Genomic DNA, 25491 nt, shown 5'->3' on the forward strand with positions numbered 1-25491 from the left:
AAGCGACTCATTCTTTACTAGTGTTTAAGACTCTTTAAGACTTTGAACTGTATTTATAAATCGATATTTTAAAATCACAATTTTTTAGTCGTCGTTTAACTCAATTAAAAATTACAAACAATTTGTTTATTGGAAGATATCGACAGACGTTCCTTAATTGCATTGTTAAATGCAATAACTAAATGTTTTAGGAACTACTGCTAAAGTATTAGAAGAAAATTTGATTACTAGTCCACATCTAGAATTTTTCTGAAAAATTACTGGAAAATCAGGGAATATCAGGGAATTTTTCTTCGAATTTCGAGTCGACACCCTGTTAAACCATCCTATGACAATGAATACGGATCAAAAGTGGAATAAGTGGTATGCTATTTGCGGCTTCGTTATTAAGCATTTTGAGCAGGGCCCGAAATCTTCGAAGGTGAAAAATGAGGACCGACTCTACTCCCAGTAGCTGCGCTTCGACAAGAACTGCTTCGGCAGTCACCGCCAACAAAAAATGACTCGACTAGAAAATGAATTGACTAGCGCTGACTAGCGAGGATGACTGGTGAACTAGTCCAGTCAGTGGTTATTTTAAATGACTCGACTAATGAATACAAATCTGCCTCTTCATTCAACTGACTTCAATCCACATTTCCATTCCCCCTGATACTAAATTTGTACCCGCATACGCACGTCCATATAAAGAGGAACGAAAACTTGATTCCTGATGCAAAAAATGGACGGTTTTTTTCTACCCATCGTGAACTCAAACCAAAGAACTTAGACAAGTATCAAGTATAAAGGTCCTCGCATTAGTATTAATTAGTATTAGGCGTGCAAAATAGCGCGCACACACTGCACGCTATTTTATACGTGTGAGTAGTTTTAGCGTACGCTACAAAAAAAACTAGCTCACCTGTGAGAGAGAGAGAGAGAAAGAGAGAGAGAGAAGAGAGAGAGAGAGAGAGAGAGAAGAGAGAGAGAGAGAGAGAGAGAGAGAGAGAAAGAGAGAGAGAAGAGAGAGAGAGAGAGAAAGAGAGAGAGGAGAGAGAGAGAGAGAGAAGAGCCAAAAGCCATTTACCGACTGATTATAGATATAGTCAGTCGGTTAGTCAACCGACTATCCTCAGTTGACTATGCCGCGCCCTGATTTTGAGTGGTTTAATTGCAAAATTCAATTTGCTGATGGTACAGTAGAACCTCGATTATCCGCGGTGCGGTTTATCCGCGAAAACGAGATAGTAATTCTATAGGCCTTCTTGAAATTCGTCAGTGAGTGATAGGATTTCGCTCTTTTGTTTTGGTCATGGTCTTCACATTATCTGACCCCTGGTGTACATGATCCTAGAGATGGATAGTGAAATGATTTATGTATTGAAAAAGCATAGTTTTAATGCTGAAATATCTTTTTTTCTTTAGATTGTTCGTTGCGTTGTGGGGGAAAACGAGTGGCTTGTAAAATCGAAATAACATACCCATTTTAATCGTCAAATCGTCGTCAAGAACTTGTTTTACTATATTTACTGTTATATTTTTTTAGCAAAAAACAGGAAGTGGGTTATATCTATGGTATAACCGCAAGGGTGACGTAGGACTATCGTTGATTTAGAGATCATTTGTTTGAAGTTGAATCTAAATCCATTCTGAATGAATGAATAAATGAATATTTGGGGGACTTCGAAAACGAGTAACGCACAAGGTTTTATGCATCCAATATAGGATACGAAAAACCTTGTTCTGAAGAATAATCTTCAGAAGCTTTCCTGCTAACTGCACTTGATTGACAAATCACAAACCCAAATGTATTATATGGATATTTTATGGATAGAAAACATTAAAATAAACTCTTTCGCTTGAATGTAATTTTCAATTCCAAAGGGAACTGGCAGATTATTTTCCAGCAACGATTAGATATTTCTACCTTTTCCTCGATACTGGAAGCCCACCAGTGGTTAATACTAACTCGATAACCATCTGTTAATACCACTTGATTGAAAAATATTTGGTCACAGTGTTACATGGATAGAAAACATTAAAATAAACTCTTTCACATGAATGTAATTTCAAATTCCCAGAGGAACTGGCAGATTATTTTCAGTAACGATTGGATATTTCCACATTTTCCTCGATACTGGAAGTCCACCAGTGGCTAACTCGATAACCATCTGTTAATAGCACTTGATTGAAACATATTTGGTCACAGTGTTACATGGATAGAAAACATTCAAATAAACTCTTTCACATGAATGTAATTTTAAATTCCCAGAGGAAGTGGCAGATAATTTTCCGGATCTTTCTCGATGCTGAATGGCATCCAAACGGAAAGGATTCCGCGCGTGTATGTGTGTGTGTGGCTGCTTCGAGATCTTCCCGGGGAACCGTTTGTGGCATCACTCTCCTCCTGATGGTTTCTGGCCTAAGGTGCACAAACAGGCTCTTGGTGACACCGTTCATCCGCGCCTTCATGATAAACGAAGAGCTTCACCACAACAGCGACAACATGCCTCTAATCGCTGTTCAATTAGAACTGAGTGGATTTCCGAGCGGCGCTCGCTTATATACCGATTGGTGATTTCAATAGCCTGTTTTGAAAGTAATTTTAAGACTATTGAAACAAGTTTTTGGATCAAAAAGTAACAAGTATAGAACGCGTAGACATTTTATCTTTCGAATGAAGTGTTTATCATACCATTTCGTTCAGTTGTTTAGGAGCTATTAACACTCAAAATCTCGGTCTCCGGCGTAACGCTTTCGTTTTCGAAACTTTGATTTTACACCCCGGTATAGAAATGAAAGACGTAGTCCTACGTCAAAAAAAATCTGGATAAATTTCCTGTTTTATGGTACACAACATAACATATATCACAACAACGATTTTGCGTTATATGCGTTTGAAATCTCTTAATGAATCGTTACATGCCTCATTTTAAATTTCGTAGAGTGATCCCCTATATATAAATCAAAGACGTAGTCCTACGTCAAAATAGGATTAGGCCATCACCGCTGTATCATACATGTTTTTTAGTGTTGCAGATGAAAATATCCTCGTCGTAGTCGATTACATAGAAGTAGAAGTGTATTTCTTCTCCATAATTAGGGAAGCAAGACTATAGGACTGGTAAGCTAACATGAACAGTGATGCAACTTATTCTCGCAATGTAGAAATCATCGATAATTGGAAGAAAACGTAGCTTTGAGTAAGGAACATAAAAATCGTTCTCCGTATTTCCAAACAATCGATAAAAACTGAACTGAATGAAATACATTTGGTACTGCGCTCCTACAACGGAAAACAGAATTGTGTTATAACACGGAATTTCAATAATTTAGCAGTCACAGAAAAATTAAACAGTTCTGTTTTATGGGCAATGAAAACGAATACTGTCATTGAAGACCAATGTTATAAAAGCATTTTTCTATACGGTTAAAAGAAAACTGTAACTCGAATTGTTATTCTACCGAAAGCATTTTCAGTAAAGCTCAAACCTAGCTCCGTGTTTGAGCTTAAACATGTTTGGGTGTGAATATAATTGTTTCGAACAACAATAATTATAAATACATTGAAAAGAGCAATTATCTAGAATGTGAGAAACGCGGAAACAAACATCTGGCTTCTGCGGAAGTTTGCGTAGCTCTGATCGTTTCGTTTGGGGCTCGGTGATTATGAAAACAAAAAAATATTTGCTTTTCAAATGGAACGAAAAAATATCTATATATTTATTAGTTCATTTATATACATGTTTATTGTTATTGTCGAATTATAATTGCTTCCGATAACTAAAACACTGAAAAGAATTAAGCATCAGAATTTTTCTGCTTCGTAATCGTCAATCTTTTCTTCATATTATTAAAATAGCACAACAAGCACAAATAGAACACGAAAATGATAACAACCGGCACGTGAAATTCATAACATTCCTCATCGTTTACCTATTTCGCTCCATCTCCGTTACAGCAATCCCACGAGTGATCGAAACGAGCGAATCTCAACACCGCCACAATCTCAATGCATGCTTGAATCATCGTTCAGCGCGTATCAATCGACGTGTATCGAATCTGCACACCAACAAGACTTGCAGCGTCGGTCAGTCTGACGAACAAATCGCAATAAAACAACCATTGCAAAACGAAAACATAAACAATGGCCGGACCAGAAATTACCTTCATCTTCCAGTTCGGAAATTTGCGGGACATTGTCACCGTGTCCAGCCAAGCGCTAACGCTGCGAACGCTCAAGGAACTAGCCTGTGATTTCATCAACACTAAGGTGAGTCTTGAATAACAAATAAAATCCCAATCATGAAATAATAACACGGTTCACTTCCCCTTATAGATACCCGAAAACGGTCTGAATCGGCTCTCCGATCGGCTGCTACTATTCCGCCATGACTACGGCTCATCGAATGTCCTCCAGATGATCAACTCGGCGTCCGAAATCGTCGACGAAACGCTGGTAGAAATTGTGCTCACCGCCAATCGTAAGTCTTGTTTCTTTTCTCGAACCCTGCCCTGCTGTGGATAAATTCTGCATTCAAAATTATTCCAAGAATCCGTCCTTTCAGCAATCGGCGCGCCCGGTGCGGACGGTGGCATTCCACTGGTGCGACCACACGCCCTCGCCGTCCACTCGTACAAAGCGCCCACCTTCTGTGATTTCTGCGGAGAGATGTTGTTCGGCTTGGTTCGCCAGGGTCTCAAGTGTGAAGGATGCGGCCAAAACTATCACAAACGGTGCGTCATCAAAGTGCCAAACAACTGCAGCCGGGTGGAGCATACGGGCGCTGCCGGCGGCGGAGGCAATCGACGCACTTCGTCCACACTTCAGCCCCCACCCCCGCGTAGCTCATCCGGTGGGTCCAGCACATCGCTCACTTCCGAGGATCAGGCTACCAGCGGATCGGGCTCACTGCTGGTAAGAAAGATGCAGCAGCTTATGAACGAGATCAAGAATTGATCAATTGAAACTGAAGTGACTGATAGGTACTACTAGAGAGATAGTATTGAAACATTCATTCCGTCCAACGAAGAGAGTGACTTAAGTAGACAAATTTAAAGATAACTCTATGACTTTTAGGTAGTTAGTATAAATTCTCGGTGATGGTGCACGTTTCCTAATGATAGACACTGATAAAAGGCGTAACATTCCTTTATTTCCTAGAACGGGGTTTTTTGGTTGTCTGAATTTTCTTCAGATGAGCTTTTTTATATAAAACAAACTATAATTTTGTTGTGTTTCTTTTTCTGTAATATTTATTCAACAATGAAATAAAACATTATTTTGAACTATTTAACTTTTGATTTTGTACGATTGAAGGCCCTTTATCAGATCTGTCATAAGAGACATTATTTCATTACTGATTCAAGTCAGTTCTGACAGAAGACCTGATTCACCGCAAATGACGATTTTTTCATAAATTTAATTTTTGTATTTTTTATTCGGCTCAAATTATGCAGCAGCATTATTTTTGATCAAAAAGGACAATTTGCATCATCGGTTTTCCATGTTGACTCTAGCCTTACTTTTGAGAATGGCATAAACAAAAATTGGTCCAAAATTAAAAAAAAAATATATAACTCAGAAACGGTTTGTTCGATTGATTCGGTGTCTTCCGAAATGTTTTAAGTTATTATTGGGGTTACATGGAGAAAATATCCACTGTTTAAAAATGTTTTATTTTTATTTTATTTTGAAAATAACACATCAAACTCAATTTTCTCAAAACATGTTTTTTTTTATCTTTATTTAAGAGACTTTCAGTCGTAGGAAAATGTGTTTTTGATTTTTTCAATATATCTATATCAAATAGTACAGCGGACAACTAATGATCTTTATTGCACAGTACGCCAAAATGGAGAAATAATGGACCAAAAAGTTATAATTTTTTTTAGAAAGTTGAATTTTTGAAAATTGTTGAAATGTTTTGCGATCCGATTTTATGAAAATACGCATAATTTTCAGTCAAAAAGGTGAACGGCAAAATGTAACCGTTTCTGAGCTGCAGTGATTTTAAAATTACTGAAAATTTTCATCTTTTTATCGTTTTTGAATGTTTTTCGAGTCTTGTTAACTTAGAAGAAAATTCTCAAAAAGAGTAGATAATGTACGATCGCAATGCTTTAATTAATTAAGTGTTATGGTTGAACTTTTTGTATAAGCTGTGTAAAAAAGTATACATTACCATAAATCCACCATTTTCTACGCAGTTATGACTTGACGTAGGACTACATCTTAAAGGAAAATACATAACACATAACACGTAGGAACAATGAAAGATTTGGAATGCTTATAACTCGAGCATTTCTTATTAGATCGGAAAGATGTTTGCATCAATTGATAGAAAATATTTCTACGCATCTATCACAATGAATAAAAAGTTATTTTTGAATTGTATAATAATGAAATGTCAAGCATTATCTATACACGCTAACTGTAACGCAATGATTGGCACGATTTGTGCTCCTCAAGTTGTACTGACCAATGGGGAAATCTACATTGCAAATACATGCTAGTCGGGGCATTTTCAAACGGTTTTATTTAGCTTTGTTTGTGTGTTTGTAACATTTTTGTCTGTAGCGTTGTCCCACAATCATAGAAATTTGACCCACTTCCTGTTGACCGATTGATCTGAAATTCGGAATACATCTTTATCTCTGCTGTCATTATAAAACTGCGTGTTCCATGATCGGGAAAATCCAGGATTGCGGCCGCTACTAAACTACATGTTTTCTCAAAATTTCATCAATATGGGTATCAAATGAAAGTGGTTGACTAGTAGAACATAGTTATTTATGAAAAACTAGAAATGCATTATATCTGTGATATAACCGCAATGTGGACGTAGGACCACCGATGTCTTAGCAATTAATAAGTACCAAGCATATAGCTAATAGACATTTCATCTTTCCATTAAATGATTTTCATACCACTTGGTTCAGCCGGAAAAGAATTAATACCGCTCAAAAGAGGAATCGATTCCTCCTCGGAAATATCGTACGAAAATAATATCCCCTCTCACATCCCCGACAATTGGAATCATCGTTCGATAGCGGCATTCGTGAACATTCGATAATAGAGATGCTGCTTTTACAAAAAAAAATGCGGCTTCCTTCAGTTCGGCGCCAGAAAAGAAATGAGATAGGGAGAGATGAGTATAGTGCATCTTTTTTTTCTTTTTCTTCGTATTCTCCTTTTTCTTGTCTCCTTCTTCTTCTTCTTGTTGAATTATAGAAAGTTTAAACGTTTGCATTTCATTCGTCTCTAGATCTAAAAAGGGTCCTTGAAGACAATTTCAATTCGAATCAATCTATCCTTTTTCCACCTCCCTTGATAAAAACGCTTCATTCGATGCTCCTCGGCAAACCGTGTCCGTTTCAGCAAACATCAAACGACGTTCTTGAAATGGATTTCCAAAAGGGGACCAGTTTATATACAGATTTTTTATTTCATTAGTCTGTTTTCAAAGCAGTTTTTAAACTATTGAAACAAGTTTTCGAGTCAATAATTATTAAGCATATAACTCTTAGATTTTTTATCTTTTGAACAAAATGATTACACTACCACTTCGTTTAGCTGGAAAAGAATTATTAACGCTCAAAGAGGAATCGATTTCTCCTCGAAAATACCCAGCAAAAATAATATCCCCTCCCCGCCTATTAGAATCATCGATCGATTGTGGCATTCGTCAACAAATGATATTAAAACTCCTGCTTTCATCAAACAATATAGTTTATTTAATACGGTGGAATATTCTCTATTATCAAATCCATATCCAATGTGATTTATAAACATAATTATGATTATGACATGATTTATAAACAATCTGTATCGAATTGTCATCCACACTTCGTTTTTCACTAAACGCTCTGTCCGGTTCGACTGCAGAAAAAAAAATGAATTGGGAGAGAAGAACATAGTGTTTAATCGAGCGAGCGAGACCATCTTCCCTATACTTTCCAATCACAACTAAATGAATTTCCAAGTGAGGGCCAGTTTATATACAGATTTGTGTGATTTCAATAGCATGTTTTCAAAGCATGTTGAAGCTATTGAATATTTTTTTCGAGTCATATACTACCGTTCTACGCATAGTTGTCCCATGTTCCAAAATCAGCAACTGAGAAAAACGCAATCAAAATTTTCTAACACATTTGTCTAGCAGAAGCTTCAAGCAATTCAGTTTAGCAATACACCGGGTTTTTTATAAGCACTAAGCTATTGTTCAATGAAATGTGAAGAGATTCCCTCAATTGAAGCAATCTAGGTGGATTAGGGGTTTAAAATGCATGGTGGGACAGTTATGCGTAGAATATCAACATGGGACAGTTGAACTTGATTTTGTTTTTTTTAAACTGGGAACAAATAATAAGTTTTTTTGTGTTTTTCCAAAAGATTATGCATAAAAATATTCTTTTATGAAGCAAAAGTGAAAATTGTCAAAAAGTAACATTTAAGAACTATGCGTAAAATGACAGTGTCAGCATGAAAAAGTAAACATAATTGGTGCCGTAGCAAGTGGCATCGGTGTGTAGTATATAGTAATGTAGTATCCCTAGTATCAGTACTGGAGCTTTTTCCTACATCTTGTTCTCTTATTGAACGACGATAAAGTTGACGTTAAGGAGATTGTATTGAAATACTTCGAATCCAGTCATACGTTCATGGCGGCTGACAGTTTTCATGCTGCTGTTGAAACTGCCATGCGACACGACCGAGTAGTGGATTTCGAAGATTTCAAAAAGACTGTTGGAGGGGCCAAGAAGCGCGTCGATGTGATGGACATGCAGAGCATTCATTTTTTTTAAACTGAATTTGCCGTTACTCAATACACTCTCAATAAATTAAATCCGCGGCCATATATTGAGAATATTATATGGGTCAGAATTGCTAAAGGTCGGTATGATATCGGCTATTCTGATGTTGTTGACAGCAAGCAACTGAATTATTGTGTTTTTCTATCTAAGAAACAGCAAACGATGCTTGCAGCTGGTCACTTTTCGTTAGATGGCAGCATGAAGTGGCAAAAAGCTCCGAGAGGAATTCAAAAGCAACGGAAGAAATTGTTATTGGCAGCAATACTTCCAGTTGTTCCAGAAGCCAAGAAGGTTTTTTTCGAGAACATGCCAACAAATTAATGCTTATATACTTCTTCATTCCATAGATCTCCATGAGATCTCCATTTCATAGATCTCCTGAAAATAAAAATTTGAAAAAAACTATACCAAAATATTTCAATGTTTATTATGCTGCCGTCACATTCAATTTACACATTACACTTCCATTAGATTATACCAATTGGGGCTATTCATAAACCACGTAAGTTCATTTTCAGTCAATTCAGTCCTTCTCTTCTTCTCTCTTGATGCATACATTTCTGGATTTTTTTACAAATCGTATACTTTGACCAAAACTCCTCTTTTCCTGAAAGTGTACGTGGAATATGGATGACCCTTTTCTTTCAAAAGCACTCCTAGCAGTTTATATTATTATATGAATAATGCACATAACATTCCTGTACTTGAATCGATTAATTTATTATAGATCTACAAAAAATACATAGTGGGACAGTTATGCCTAGAATATCAACATGGGACAATTGAACTTGATGTTGTTTTTTTAAATACTGGGAACAAACAATAAGGTTTTTTGTGTTTTTCCAGAAGATTATGCATAAAAACATCGTTTTATGAAGAAAAGTGAAAATTGTCAAAAAGTAACATGGGACAACTATGCGTAGAACGGCAGTATAAACCTTGAGCATTTTATTTTTCAAATGAAGTGGTTTTCATACCACTTCGTTCAGTCGCCAAAGAGTTATTAGCGTTCAAAACCTTGTACTCCAAGTGTCACGTTTCCGAAAATTTGAACTTACCCCCGGTACAGAAATGAAAGACTCTAGTCCTACGTCAAAATTAAAACGAGACTGAGTGCCCGAAGTTCATCAAATCAAGCAAGTGCGTGGTTAGAGAAATACATACACTGGAGTGATGAAACAACTTCATAGATAAATGTACCAATTCTTCCATTCACATGTTTTGGAATTCCTAGGCATCATATCAAACGTATGAGGATAACGGACGGTCAGACTTATGCATTTAATTTACTTGAAACGAAGAACGTTATCTATTACAATGCATGAATTGACCTAACATGGCATTTGTTGGAACTCTTCACCTACCAAGCACATACGGTAGAACCGATTAGCCACGGAATGGTCTGGCAAGGTAATCACGGATAACGCTATAAAGTACGAAAAAAGATATTTGAACATTAAGAGTATGATTTATCAATACAGAAAAAATCAATCAACTATTCATCTGCAAGATCGTTTACACAAGTGGTCAGACAATGTGGAAGCCATGACAAAAACAAAAGAGCAAGAGTCTTTCAATCATTGACAAATTTCGGACAAGCCTATAGAATTACTATGGAACTCACTTTCGCGGTGATCGAGGCTCTACTGTACAAGGGCGGTCCGATAAGTACTTAGCCTCATGGCCCGATGGTGTCAGTATCGCAAGAGAGATTACTTATCGTGTAGTACATTCTCGTAAACGGCTACTGTCAAAATTTCAGCTGAATCGGACTCGTAGTTTCGTTTTGACCGTGTGTAGAAGCTAACGTGTCCACGGATTTTAGAAAAATGGAAATTCCGCCGTCTCCACGGCCAAATTGGTCGAATTGCACTACGAACTGCTGCCCCATTCACCGTATTCTCCAGATTTGGCCCCGTGCGACTTTTTTTTGTTTCCAAACTTGAGAAAGTCACTCGCCGGGCAGAAATTTGAGTCGAATGAGGAGGGGTCGCCGCCACGGAGGCCTTCTTTGCAGACCTCGAGAAAACGTATGCTTCAGATGGATTAAAGAAGTTGGAGCATCGCTGGGTCGAGTGTATCGAGCTAAAAGGAGACTATGTTGAGAAATAAGTCGCTACTTTTCCAAAATTTTTATTTTTTTGTTGTTGGATAAGTACTTATCAGACTGCCCTCGTATGTTGAATTCAATTGAATTTGAAAATTGTTCCATTCAATCAATAATTTAATCAACACAAACAAATGATTAATAAGCCAACGGTAGTCCTACGTCAACCTTGCGGTTATATCATATATATAACCCATCCATTTAAAAAAAAACATTCTGAAACCATATTATATGCACAATATCACAAAACAGTTAATACGGTCTTGAAACTATATCATTAGTAGTAATATTAAAAATAAAAACCGCAGACAATGCTTCAGAAAACTATTTAAAAGAATCACTTTTGAAAATATATGATGTGCCTGATTCTGCGCACTTAAATTATATTATTCCTAACTCTGCGCAGGTGTGTTCCCAATTCTGCGCACATATAAAATGTACATCTGGCTGTTAAAAAGGTTATTTTCCCTATTTATTGGCAAACATTGTTGAATAACATCACCAATATTTGCATTATATGTTTGGTTTATGGCCCACAAAAAGATAATCGTCCTGAGAAATTCCTATTTCGCGAGTGAGATTTGATAGAAAAGCGTAGAAGACAAATGTTATTTAATATTTTATTTTTTTTATTTATTATATAATTTAATATTAAAATTATTCAAATTATTGCACGTGTAGTAGGTTGTTAGAAATTATCTGCAGTGATTTAGTTTCTTTTCTTGCTTTTTTTCTGGGATTGGGTCACGAGCTTTTAATTCGCCAGTTTTCTTTTAAAATCAATCTTCTTCTGCGGGGGTTGTTGTTTTTGATTCTGTTTTTCAGCTTTCAAATCGTTGCAATACTTCTTGTATTCTTCACTAGTGACCACAACGGATGCCGGTGGACGTGTTTTATTTTAGCTTGATTTTAAAGGTAAAGAGTGTGCTTCGTATCTTGAAAATATCATGAAGGTTTCAAATAAAGACTTGTGTTAGACCTCGTCGGCCCCGAAAATCAGTTTTCGTTCATGTCGACCCCTGGGAAACCGACATCGACCCCATGGGGTCGATATCGACCTCTTTGAGAATACCTACACAAGACGATGCTTTCTTTCTCTTCCTTCTGCATAACTGAGTGCTTTCCATGGCATTTCACGTTAGCATTTAGTTTCAGTAGTGCAGAGAGGATTCCTTGATATTTTGCTTTTCGACGTTTTGGAATAATTTTTCTTGTCATCTTCATGTTTTTCTTCCCCAGAGTCATTCTTGTTTCATCCTTCGCAGAGTAAGAAACACAAACAAAACATTAATACGTTAATTCTGCGCCTTAGAATTTTTCTTTTTCTGAGAGTTATATTTCTAAAAATAATAACTTAATTTTCGAAGCACTAAAAATTTACAAAGCAGTACAAAGAACAAGACAACAACAACACAAAAGATAGCTGAGTGTCCATGCGAACAATGAAATAGCTATCTGTTGAATTTCAGCTCCGATGACGCTAGTACATAAGTACCCAAATGTCTTCAAATGGAACTTCGAGATCTATTGTCATCTCTATATTTTTTTATCAAAAATCGAAAAATCAAAAACGGTTTTTTGAGAAAATTGAGTTTTAAGTGTTATTCTCGAAATCAAATAAAAATGAAACATTTTTTTAGGAGTGCATATTTTCTCCATACAACCCCAATAATAATCTAAAACATCAGACGAACCGTTTCTGAGTTATATATTTTTTTTTAAATTTTTAAAGCAATTTTTGTTTAGGGCTAGAGTCAAAATGGGAAATCGTTGTGCAAATTGTCCTTTTAGGTCATATAAAATGCGTCTGTTAAAATTGAGCCAAATCTAAAAATAAAGGGTGTGTCACATCAAATTGCATCACGGAAAAAACGCTGTAGAAATTCGCCCAGTAGACCGATCCTTTTGAAAATTTTAGACAGTAAAATAAAAACTATTAAACAACTTTTGGCATTTCCTTTTTATTCATACTTCGAGCCCAAGCTCGTATGCTCGCACCTTCCTCTTTACCCCGTCCATAAGGTTCTGTACAATGTCAGGTTGTAGTTTTTTTTTGAACAGAAATCCATTTTCTTTTGAAGTCCGCCTCCGATTTGACAACTTTTGGGTTCTTCCGGAGGGCCTGCTTCATAATCGCCCAATATTTCTCTATTGGGCGAAGCTCCGGCGCGTTGGGCGGGTTCATTTCCTTTGGCACGAAGGTGACCCCGTTGGCTTCGTACCACTCCAACACGTCCTTTGAATAGTGGCACGAAGCGAGATCCGGCCAGAAGATGGTCGGGCCCTCGTGCTGCTTCAATAGTGGTAGTAAGCGCTTCTGTAGGCACTCCTTAAGGTAAACCTGCCCGTTTACCGTGCCGGTCATCACGAAGGGGGCGCTCCGCTTTCCGCAAGAGCAGATCGCTTGCCACACCATGTACTTTTTGGCAAACTTGGATAGTTTCTGCTTGCGAATCTCCTCCGGAACGCTGAATTTGTCCTCTGCGGAGAAGAACAACAGGCCCGGCAGCTGACGAAAGTCCGCTTTGACGTAGGTTTCGTCGTCCATTACCAGGCAATGCGGCTTCGTCAGCATTCCGGTGTATAGCTTCCGAGCTCGCGTCTTCCCCACCATGTTTTGCCTTTCGTCGCGGTTAGGAGCCTTCTGAACCTTGTATGTACGCAGGCCCTCCCGCTGCTTGGTCCGCTAGACGAATGAACTTGACAAATTAAGCTTATTGGCGACATCCCGGACCGAACTTCTCGGATCACGTCTAAACTGCTTAACTACGCGCTTGTGATCTTTTTCACTGACGGAGCATCCATTTTTGCCGTTCTTCACCTTCCGGTCGATGGTTAGGTTCTCGAAGTATCGTTTTAGTACTCTGCTGACCGTGGATTGGACGATTCCCAGCATCTTACCGATGTCCCGATGTGACAACTCCGGATTCTCGAAATGAGTGCACAGGATTAATTCACGACGCTCTTTTTCGTTCGACGACATTTTTCCAAATTTACGAAAAATTGACAGTGAAGCATGGCCAACGTGATCTACACACTCTTATCTGATTATAAGCGAAAGCTGAAGATATAATTCCTGAAAATTAAATTTCTACAGCGTTTTTTCCGTGATGCAATTTGATGTGACACACCCTTTAATAAAAAAATAATGTTCATTGTTCATGATCATTGACCCCTTTTCAACGTCTCTCACAGCTCAGCGCCTCCCAGACAACAACAACATCGACCGGTAGCATCCGTCAGAATCGGTCTCCATCTCTTGGCAGTAGGGGCGGAGGTACCATGGGCGGTAGCATTAAAATACCTCACAGTTTTTCCATACACTCCTATACCCGTCCCACGGTCTGTCAGTACTGTAAGAAGCTACTGCGGGGGCTGTTCAAACAGGGTGTTCAGTGTCGGGACTGCCACTATAATGCCCACAAGAAATGTGTGGATCAATGTCCGAAGGATTGCACCGGCGAAAACACTCAGCCCGTGGATCCCCATGACGATCGGAGTGTGGTGGGCGAACGAGAGGACGCTGGGGACGAGAGTGATTTCGATGACAATATTTACCTCGGTGGTGGTAATAATAATAATAACAACAACAGTCAGAATAGGAATGTGCAAGGGTCGGAGAACTGTCCGCCGATCAAAATCAACGGGCTCATTACGGCACTGCACGGTGATGAAGACTCTGGTCCCGGTGGCGACCGACTGGAAGTGATTTGCGAACAGTCCCGGCAATCTAGCAATTCATCCTCCTCTCCCAGTGCAAACATTCCCCTGATGAGAATCGTCCAGTCGGTGAAGCACACTAAGAGGCGCGACGGGCGTGCTATCAAGGAAGGATGGCTGGTGCACTTCACCAGCAAGGATACGGCGGTGAAGCGACACTACTGGCGACTTGACTCGAAGGCGGTAACGCTGTTCGTTTCGGATCAGGGCAGCAAGTACTACCGAGAGATTCCGCTGAACGAGATACTCGCGGTGGAAGCGGCCCGAGGTCTACAGAACGAGGTGCTGCACTGTTTCGAGATCAGGACTTCGAATCTCGATTACTTCGTTGGGCAGGACCCACTGTACAACTTGAAGGAAGGTAAGCAATGAAACAATTTTTTTCTCTAGTACGTAAGTTGTGACGAAAGTTTGTTATGGTGAAGAAATGAATCCATGAATGCAGTGAGTGTATGTTGAACATTAAGGCTTTGAACCATAAAGATCTTTTGCCTACTGGCTTGAAAACATCAGTTGACAGGGACTACAATCAATCATGCAGTATACATATACAAGAACAATCAAGTTCTTGCAACTTGATTTTAATTCGAATTGGTCACATTCATATGTGAAACGAATATTCACGAGGATCAGAAATCGATTCGGCAAATTTGATCTTACTGTTGAACGGAAATTGGGCGCTTTTGCTTGTCCATTTCAAGCAATCGCCACTCCTGCCTATCTTTCATAATGGTTCATATGGGCAGTTGAACTCCAATCTTTGATCAAATTCATTGGGCATTCCAGATTATTCTTCTACTCTGCAACGCTAAATTATCTGGAACATAATAAAAATAATTTTGATAATTAAATCACACAAAAAGGGTCGCACAAAAACAGGTTTACCTATATGCTATATACGTATCTAACAGTATATAGTATGTTATATACTTTATTGGACGAAGACGTTTCCCGCCGTTCGAAAGTCAGGAAACATGGGAACAATCCTAAAGGCTGGATGAAAGCTTTCGCATGATTTAATCGTCAGACAACAAGATAACCGGAAAGCATTTGCGTAATTTTGCTTGCTAGATACAAAAGAAAGTAATTTTTGCATCGGATCGTGACCGGGGATGAAAAGTGGATATATTTCGAGAATCCTATGCCCAAATGATCTTGATGATAATGTCCAGTGCAACAACAGCGGCCAGGAAAACGGTTAAGTTATTCAATTGGGATGATCTTTTAACTGCATTTCGTCAAAAAATTTCTTCCGACTTGCACTGTAGTCACGCGCATTCTGCAGCTTGTCACTGAAGACGTGTTATATCGATATAAATAAAAATGAGTTGAGGCCAAATGTGTTGCTAAGCGTAAAACGCGAAGAAAGAAGTCCGATTTATTTGGTTGTATTTGTCTTGGCCCATAAATCAATATAGTGGTGAGAAAAATCGAAAAAAATCAGAAGGAAAGTCGGATAATTTGGAAAATTAAATACCCACATGTTCTAAAATTACATTATGACAATCCATTAGTCTATTCGATGTTTGCGCTAACGAAATTGATCTTTATTTGAAGGTGGAACGAACGAACGTGATGAATTATAGAGGTTTTAAACTTTTCAGTTCATTCGCCTCTAAAGGTGGAAATAGATTTTCAGGCGTAATAACGCACGTCTGTATCTTCTATCTATCTATATGAATAAAAATGGAAGGTCAAATGTGTTGCTAAGCGCAAAACCCGGGGAAGGAATGGCCCGATTTAAGTCGTATTTATTTTGTTGTATTACATCATGATAAATGTTGTTAGTCCATTCGAGGTTTGCGCTAACAAAATTGTTCGAAGATGAAAATGGGTTTTGAAGTGATATAACGCACTTTTATATCTTCTATCTTCTAAATAAATAAAAATGGAAGGCCTAATGTGTTGCTAGGCCCAAGGAAGGAATGGTCCAAAACCCGAGGTAGGAATGGTCCGATGGACACGTAAGGTATTCGCACGTCAGGCCCTGTTGTTTCACTAAGCAGTAGACTGTATAACTGCGATCCTGTTTGTGCGTGTTTGATCCTAAATTTTCAACAGCCGCCCATGCGGCTGACACGCAAGGTCAACGAATGTGCAATTCTCAATCATAGTATGGTACAATTATGCTACTTAGGAGAGAGTACTTATTCCACGGAACGATTCCGAGCATGTCCAGTGCGATGCGAGATGAATGGAAAATTCCCTTTACTAAAAACCCTATACCGCGGAACGAATGAGGAACTAATTGGTTGATAGCAAAATTAGACACTTATTACTTTGTACACATTTTATTTGCAGAAATATACAAAATATAACATGTTAAAACTTTCTTTTGGGCTTCAGTGCGCTGCGCTGAGCGTTGGACTGAACATGCCCTTTCCGGTTATCACACCCTCAATTTCAACTACGTAAGGAGGAATGTAAACGCGGTACTCAATTGTAAAATGTTGATCGACAACAATCTGGTTTGCGTGTTTTCGGTTAGCCACGATAACTCGCAATTTATTTGGTATAACCTTCGAAATTTCAGTCACGGAGGTATACCTTGTCAGATCTGCATAACTTTCAGAAATTTTCCATTGGGTTCAGGCCTAAAGAAAACAACACAAGGACCAGTTCCAGGTGCACCTTTAAGATAGACCTATATATATATATATATATATATATATATATATATATATATATATATATATATATATATATATATATATATATATATATATATATATATATATATATATATATTTGTTTCAACTATGAACTGTCTGATTTATATTACTAACCTTGATTGGTTACCAGGCGATCCGATGTTGGCTCTTCCGCCGCCCGACAGCGGAATCGGAGCATATCTTGCGAAAAGCTGGGAAACCGCTATCAAGCAGGCGCTGATCCCGGTGACGAAAACCCGCTCCGAGCCGGCTGGTAGTGAACCGGAAGAGAAGGTAACCGACATGAGCCAACTGTATCAAATCTTTCCCGATGAGGTACTGGGCTCCGGCCAGTTCGGTATCGTTTACGGTGGCATGCACCGGAAAACACATCGTGCCGTGGCTATCAAAGTGATCGACAAGCTACGGTTTCCCACCAAGCAGGAGGCTCAGCTGAAGAACGAGGTAGCTATACTGCAGAACCTATCACACGCTGGCGTTGTGAACCTGGAACGGATGTTCGAAACGCCGGAACGGATATTTGTGGTTATGGAGAAACTGAAAGGCGACATGCTGGAAATGATTCTTTCTCACGCAAACGGTCGACTGAACGAACGGGTCACAAAGTTTTTAATCACTCAGGTGAGTAGCACGAGGAATCAAATGTGGTTGTAGATCATGTATTCTCGTGTTTTCGACAGATTCTCGTAGCTCTCAAGTACTTACATAGTCGTAATATTGTGCACTGCGACTTGAAACCGGAGAATGTACTTCTGTCGTCCGATAATGAGTTTCCACAGGTAAAGCTGTGCGATTTCGGTTTTGCTCGAATCATTGGAGAGAAATCGTTCCGAAGGTCGGTGGTTGGAACTCCCGCCTATTTAGGTAACACACCCCTATGAGAACATTTTCTATAATCTTTACAAATTCATATTTGTATACAGCTCCGGAGGTCCTCCGCAACAAGGGTTACAATCGCTCGCTTGACATGTGGAGTGTTGGAGTGATTATCTATGTGAGTCTAAGTGGAACATTCCCCTTCAACGAGGATGAGGATATAAACGATCAAATTCAGAACGCTGCCTTCATGTACCCACCGAACCCATGGAAGGAGATTTCCTCTGATGGTATGTCTCTTTGAAAACTTGCTTTCCTGAAAGTTTACCAACGTTCTTTCTTATCATACATTCGCAGCGATCGACCTCATTAACAACTTGCTACAGGTGAAACAACGCAAGCGTTTTACAGTGGACAAGAGTTTACTGCACTGCTGGCTGCAGGATTTGCAAACCTGGAACGATCTGCGGATACTCGAAACGCAGGTGGGCCTACGCTACTTAACCCACGAGTCGGATGACGCCCGCTGGGGTGCATCCACAGTTGGGGGTGGTATCCCATGACCAGAAACGCCCACAGTGATTCCGTCGGGTGGCGGCAGCGGCGGTGGCTGCATGCTTGGCAATAACAGCAGCAATAATAGCAATGACAGTGGTCAGTCCTCACCCAAGCTGAATGACTTCCGCGGGAAGGCATTTAAGTGGGTTCGCGGTCGCCTCTGTCGGCTTATTAAGGCCTAAAAGGGAAACCCCTCTAGTAGTGTAAGTACTTATTAACGCCACGAAACCCAAAACACGTACGCGTCGTGCGCAACAGAGTGAGATTCAAGGGAGCTAGTATCCTGTTAGACCCACCACCACCACCTCCACCACCCGTTCGATGTAATGCACACATTTTGTTGTCATCGGAATCCGAGAAAAACAACTGTAAAATACGCTTCATCGGAATGTGTGAAGCAAACTATTGGCTTAGTTCAAACGTTATAAATTAACGCAAAAAAACTAGATCAACTACTTATTGACAGTTGAATCGATCAACTGTGATCATGAAACAGTTTCAAGGAACACATAATTAACTCTTAGAAACGAAGATCTTTTTTGATAGACATTATCAATTACACCTACTACTTTTACAACGCTTCTTTCTACCATAGATTAATGAAATGATATCGCGAAGAAGAAAACAAACAAATACGCCACATCATTGTATCGATCTAAATATTGCTGTTTTCCTTTCCATATACTCGACCAGCCTATCTGTATTCAGTGTACTGCGAATTGTAACTATCTTTACGAACCGGACGAAAGTGTTCTCTATTGAGCTAGAGAGTCATTACACCTGTGTAAGACTAACTGTAAGAGATGGAGCCGTACTAGCTTTACTTTTCGTACTTGTTTTTTTTTTTGCAACAAAAGAGATCTGTTTCTGAAGCCCGACATGCGGCCTGTGCGGACTGTGTTCTGTACAAGCTGAACAAGTGAGCAGATTCTGTACGATATTTGCTTCATACTTTGTGAATTTTAGAATTTTATTTCCCCACACCAAAGAAATCCAAACAGGAAGTTTTTCTGCATTCCAGCTGTCCTGTTTAGATGTGGTTCAGAAGATTATTTAGACCATGACAAGCTGCGTTCTGCCCTTTATTAATTCTTTCTTTGGTCCCTAAGAATTAATCGATGATTTCATTATTCTTCTACTCCAAATGCAAGTTTCATTCAATCGAAGGAAAAACATTGAATCTATCCGGTCACTAAAACAAATCGGAAAACTTTTCAGCCTGGTGATCTACCGAACTTGGCTCCAAATTGTCAAAATCTTAATCATAATGTTACGTAGCGAATGAGTCAGGTCAGTTACACCACAACCACAACAACTATCCAACTCATCGTTTATTGTCATCCGGATTACTAGAATAGAAACGCTCATTTAGCTTAGCGTCTACGCACACATAAACGCAAATGCACCGTACTCTGTTTAAGTTTACCTATAAAAAAATGGAATGGTATGACTTGATCCGTCGCGGCACTCCAAAATGGACTATGGGCCCTTCCATATAGATCGAATCGACCATCACTATGACATCGAGCGAAATTTCGTATTTCGTAAATCGAGATGATATTATCAAGTCGAGTTCTTGCTCGATTTTCATATATTGCAAATTGCATATATTTATGTGTTTCTGAATTGTTCCCCAAAGAAAAATATCAGGGATGCAAACCAAAACAAACTAGTTGTCTGAAGATATGCAACAAGCAAACCAAACAACTCGAAAAATTATGACACTTGCACCGATAGCTTTCACTCGGTCGATGATAATAGTGCTAACGAGCAAAATTAGTGTCGACTTGATTTCTATAATAGGACCCATCGATGGATTGCGGGATTCGTGTACATTATATGTTATAATTATATTATAACTGCTTGATATGGTGAAATATTCTCTACTCTATATGATACATTTCGTGTTCTCTGCTATCGAATCCATAGCCAATGATATCATTTCTATATATATATCGGATTATCATCGATACTTCGTTTTTCGCCAAAGCCAAATTTATTTTCCGGACAGAAAAGAAATGGAATTTTGGAGAGAAGAGCATAGTGTTTAGACGAGCGAGCGACCGAGTGAGATGGATTTCCGAGCGGGCATTGGCTTATATATAGACAGAATCAAAACAGACAGCGGTTGACTATTAGATCCAATATTTTAGTAGTGCAGCAAATCAAGAAGATTTTTAAAGTTTTTACTTACTTAAAGTATTTAGTGTTGTTCTTGGCCAAACCACGCGTCGACAACCAAGGCTAAACGAAAAATGAACCATAGTATGGATACATTTTCGTGGCAAAAGGGTTAGCAATTTCGAAGCCATCAAGTATGAGGCAAATCGACAGAATCTGCGTTACGCCATCTAGGCGCATAACACAAATACTCAAACATATGAATTCGTGGGTGTAGGATCTGGTACATAGATTTTATAAATTGAATCGAAAATCATTGCTTTTGCAAATCATTATTGAGTTAAGATTAATTGTTCCTTTACAGAAGCCAGCAGAAACAAATTAGAATCACATTTCCCGTTTATTCACTAGGGCTTTTTATACTAGGCTACAAGTGGTAGCGCATCACAAACCATCTGTATTATCGTTTTAAGATCAGCACATTCCCCACAGGCTATATACTCTGTTTTAACTTTTACGTACTTCTTCGGAAATAAAAACTATTTTTTATGTTAATTTTTGGTTGTTTTTTTATCGTTAACTAGTTATTTTCTGTTTCTCATTCAACTTTAAAGTGCCTAAGAAAAGATGTATCAAACTTAAATCCTTTTTACACTTACTCGTAAACTATTCCCAACACAGCAATCTCATTAAGCATTCCCTCGCACTAATCTAACCTTAAAATATATCTCCTAGTTAGTGAATATGGTTGAATGTGAATGACGGTCCGGTTCATTATGCTTCCAATGGATCAAACTAACGGTCTCTCTATCTTTATCAGATTGACAGTATTAACCCGTAATGAAAAATGGAGAGGGTTCTCAAGAGTCCATTGCGGGACAACTGAACTGACTTCGATCTAAACTAAACAATACAAATCATGCCAAATGTATACAAGTATTACAATTTGCCAAATATTCCAACAACAAAAAACAAACAAGTATTTAGAGTAACGAAGAGTGAACGTGAAACAACTAATGCTCAGATGAATTTAGATGCAGGGAGAGGACAAAGGACGATAGTTAGAAGCGATCGCTAACGCTCGCCCAGCGTTGAGTTCGATGCCAACTTTAGATGGGTTTTTTTCTATGGGTACGATTTTCTTTCAAATTTCGAAGGCAAACTATTTTGAATAACTTGTAACTTATCAGAGTTAGTAGGGATCAGAACTAATACTATTATCAACGAAAATATTGAACGGCTCTTTCTTCCGGAAAATGAGACGCACATAAACTCACACACACACACACACTTTGTAATGATTTCACGCACTCTCTTACTAAACATGATACTAAGAAAAAGGTTTCTCAAGGATGAATAATGATAAGCGCGCTGATCCGAGACGACTAACAAAGCATATAAGAAACTAACCGCACAAATGTAGTTAAGCCATATTTTTTTCACTATCAAAGTTTTTTTTTAACCGTCTGTTCATCACAAAAATCCCAAATAATTTAACAAAGATGACTAACAAATTCCATTGTTTCACTCTTTCGTCACACACCAATTTAATTTGTTTGTTCTACAATATCGATTGGTCAAGTAGTGAACGAAATGTTGTGCAAAAATTACGAACTTTTTTTTTATTGATTCTTACAATGGGAATAAAACCGAATGAATACTGCAGAGTGGCCTACGTATGCATATCAGTCCTAAGGCATACCGAAACAATATCCCTGATGATTGGAATATAGCTGTCAATTTTGTTGAAAGAACTGATCAGTAAATCTAGTCGATATCTTAATATTTTCTGTTGTCCTGCATGCTTGAGTTCGTGGTCCACCTTTCACCTAAATACGCATCCTATGAGGAGGACGAACCATGTCTTCCCTCTACTCAAAACAGCATCTGTTCCGCATGTCAGGGGCGGCTGATCAGTACCCTCGTGCCAGCGTAGAACCCTAAAAACAGCTGTGCACGATGGTCCTCCGGCGAGACAGGGGTTTGTTGCAGGCCCTGTAAGCCATCCGTAAAAATGAAATGCACCGGAAATTTCACAAAGAAATTCCATACTAAATAATCGGATTAAACCCAAGCAAAGAACTCGCACTAGCTCCAGCTAGAGATTCAGCGCCTGTTCGATAGAACATGAAGCATTACTTCGGCCAGCCCCTCAACGTGGTAGATTTTGCCAAGACGGGTCTATGGTACTAGGTGAGGCCGTTTCGTCACTAAGTTGGTTAGGGGAGTGGTATATGAAAACAGTACGGAAGAAAGCAGAAGGGGAATTATTTCCTTGAAGCGTGAAAGAGACAGACTGATCACGAGCGAGCTTGGGCACAAGCGTATTGTGTTTTGTTTACAAACAAAACACAGTAGACTTCCAAGATGGCTGAAGAGTGGTTTTAGCAAGTTGGCCCACCTTAGGATATACTTCTACGCGCCTTGGATTTTGCGACATGGGTCCGAATAATTTCTATTTGGGGATTTTACTCACTAACACCAAGAGGATAAAACTGTAAACAAAATATCAAACAAAGAAAGGGGAGAATAATATGTTATAGGAAGGTATTGAAATTATTATTATAGCCAAGGAATTCAAAGGGAATAGAAGGAAAAACCAAAAAGGATTACCAAATTGTGGATTTGTAGAAAAAATTGTATAAAGTAGTGAAATAAAGTGAATTGTAGAAAAGGACTTTTAAAAGGAATAAAGTGGTATCAATTCGCAAATTATTATATTGATTGCAAAGGAGGAAACACCAAACCGAAACTTATTTCCAAGTGCGATTATCGGGGATATAACGCAATCCAGGAGGAACCAGACTAGAGGGCAAGGGCCCGTATCCCGAGTAAACAGCGCCCATTCGCGGACCAACGAAATTGACCTAAGAATTATCGACTTCACTGTCTCCAAGAACATGACCATTTGTAGCACCTTTTTCCGACCACCAACCACGTTTTGGTCGATGGTCGTCAATTCTCGGATAATATCGACGTCAGAACCTGTCGTGGCGCTAACATCGACTCAGACCACTACCAAGTGATGGTCAAACTGAGTTCTAAACTGTCAGTCGTCCATAGCATAAAGACCCATTTATACGTTGCTAGTAGCTGACTTGACAATGAGCAGCTACTGACCCGGTGGACTCGCTTGACAATTGGTTGACTCGCCTTGTCCGTTCACACAGTGTGAGCTGCTGGCAAGAAACTAGATACTACGCAACGGGTTTACCAGGGATACCAGGCGATTTTTCAAATGTCCATCAAATAGTCAGAAACAGCAATCAGGTCCGAATTTGTCAAATGATTGGTCCGAAATCGACTCCTTTATTGGCAGTTTTCATCTTATGTTTTCAGTTGAATGTATCATTACACAATTTTATAGCGAAACACACGCTGATCGTGTTCAAAAATACATACTTTGTGCTGAATTTCTTTGAAGTTTAATTTTTCTCGCCGCATGAACTTTCCTTGGGTAAAAATGAACACAACAAAACAGACAGCTTAAACCGGACAATCCGTTCTCGAGTGGGGACACACATTAGTTTTTATTTATGAAAATTGGTCGTATTATATTTCATTTTAACACAACCGCTACCATATACAATTTTACACTTACACTTGTATTAAATGTTTCACAATACATGATCGGTCATTGGTATGAAATTTCACGAAGCAACCAGCATTAAAGTTTCAAATTTAAATTTTATTTGCTAGAATTAACCGTATCACTCATCTTGAAATATGTTGTTTAATAAAAAAAAAATTGTAACGGGTTGTATCTAGGACACGACCGCATATTTTCGACGTAGAACTACGCAATTATCTTATGCAATCCACTTGTTTACCACTTCGAATGTTATTGCATCGACTGCATCGAAATTTTTGTAATAGATTATGTTCTTCGTTACAAGTAGATTTGATGAACGTCCTTTTACGTTTGATATGATGCCTAAGACTACCAAAATATGAGAACAGAAGAATTGTCAAACGATCAATTTATTTTACTTTTCCCTCTGAAATTATTCCACATCTCATGTTTACGTAATTCTCGAATCGTGAAATTTCATTCACCTCTAGTATCAGAAATGACGATTTTCCCAGGCTTCTCAGTTTAAGAGTACGTTTAATGGAAACTTATTCCGGTCTGCACAACGACAAGCGAGTACAAATGTACTAAACACCAAAAAATACCCCCGACTTGCATGTATTTGTGAAGCGGATTCCCCCGGATGCATTAATTTTGAATAGAGGTGGGCAAACCGTTCACGAACAGTACGAAAGAACTAGTTTGCCGAAATGAGTGAACGAACGGTCGTTCTTTTTCAAAGAACGGTAGTTCTCCCCACGAACTGATTCCGAAAGAACGGTTTGCGAGTGAACTGTTTGAGAGCGAACTGATTGAGAGTGAACTGTTCGTGAACGAACTGTTTGCGAGTGAACTGTATGGGAAAGAACTGATTGAGAGTGCATGTAATGCAGGGTTTATTTTGTTAATGTATGCTCAATTTTGGGTTAAAAATTAAATTAAATCTTCGTAGTTTTAAAGGCAAAGCTATATATTTTCAATTTCACGTATTCTTTTAGTTCCGCGTAATATTTATATACTTCGTGACGATCAGAAAAAAATCTGGGGGAAGCTGGGGCGATTCGTTAATTAGGTAAACATAAAATTTCACAGTGAGAGCAAGTTGAGAAAAAAGTTTTTTCGTTACTTTC

At 38.6% G+C, this 25491-nt stretch overlaps 1 protein-coding gene across 2 annotated transcripts in view; it reads left to right on the forward strand.

Moving 5' to 3' along the window:
• The window catches only part of LOC129769202 (serine/threonine-protein kinase D1), a 27432-nt gene extending 6087 nt beyond the window's left edge, over positions 1 to 21345 (forward strand). The window contains exons 2-9 of one of the 2 annotated variants that reach the window (XM_055771311.1): positions 3941 to 4252; positions 4319 to 4463; positions 4533 to 4897; positions 14099 to 14984; positions 17426 to 17916; positions 17976 to 18159; positions 18219 to 18401; positions 18469 to 21345. In XM_055771311.1, the coding sequence (XP_055627286.1) occupies positions 4127 to 4252; positions 4319 to 4463; positions 4533 to 4897; positions 14099 to 14984; positions 17426 to 17916; positions 17976 to 18159; positions 18219 to 18401; positions 18469 to 18674 (2586 nt within the window). In that variant the 5' untranslated portion in view covers positions 3941 to 4126 and the 3' untranslated portion in view covers positions 18675 to 21345. The remainder of the gene's footprint in view (positions 1 to 3940; positions 4253 to 4318; positions 4464 to 4532; positions 4898 to 14098; positions 14985 to 17425; positions 17917 to 17975; positions 18160 to 18218; positions 18402 to 18468) is intronic. The other variant, XM_055771317.1, reaches the window with a different exon arrangement.
• Positions 21346 to 25491: the final 4146 nt, after the last annotated feature.

The sequence above is a fragment of the Toxorhynchites rutilus genome, chromosome 1 (assembly GCF_029784135.1).
Source record: "Toxorhynchites rutilus septentrionalis strain SRP chromosome 1, ASM2978413v1, whole genome shotgun sequence".
In the NCBI taxonomy this organism is placed as follows: domain Eukaryota; kingdom Metazoa; phylum Arthropoda; class Insecta; order Diptera; family Culicidae; genus Toxorhynchites; species Toxorhynchites rutilus.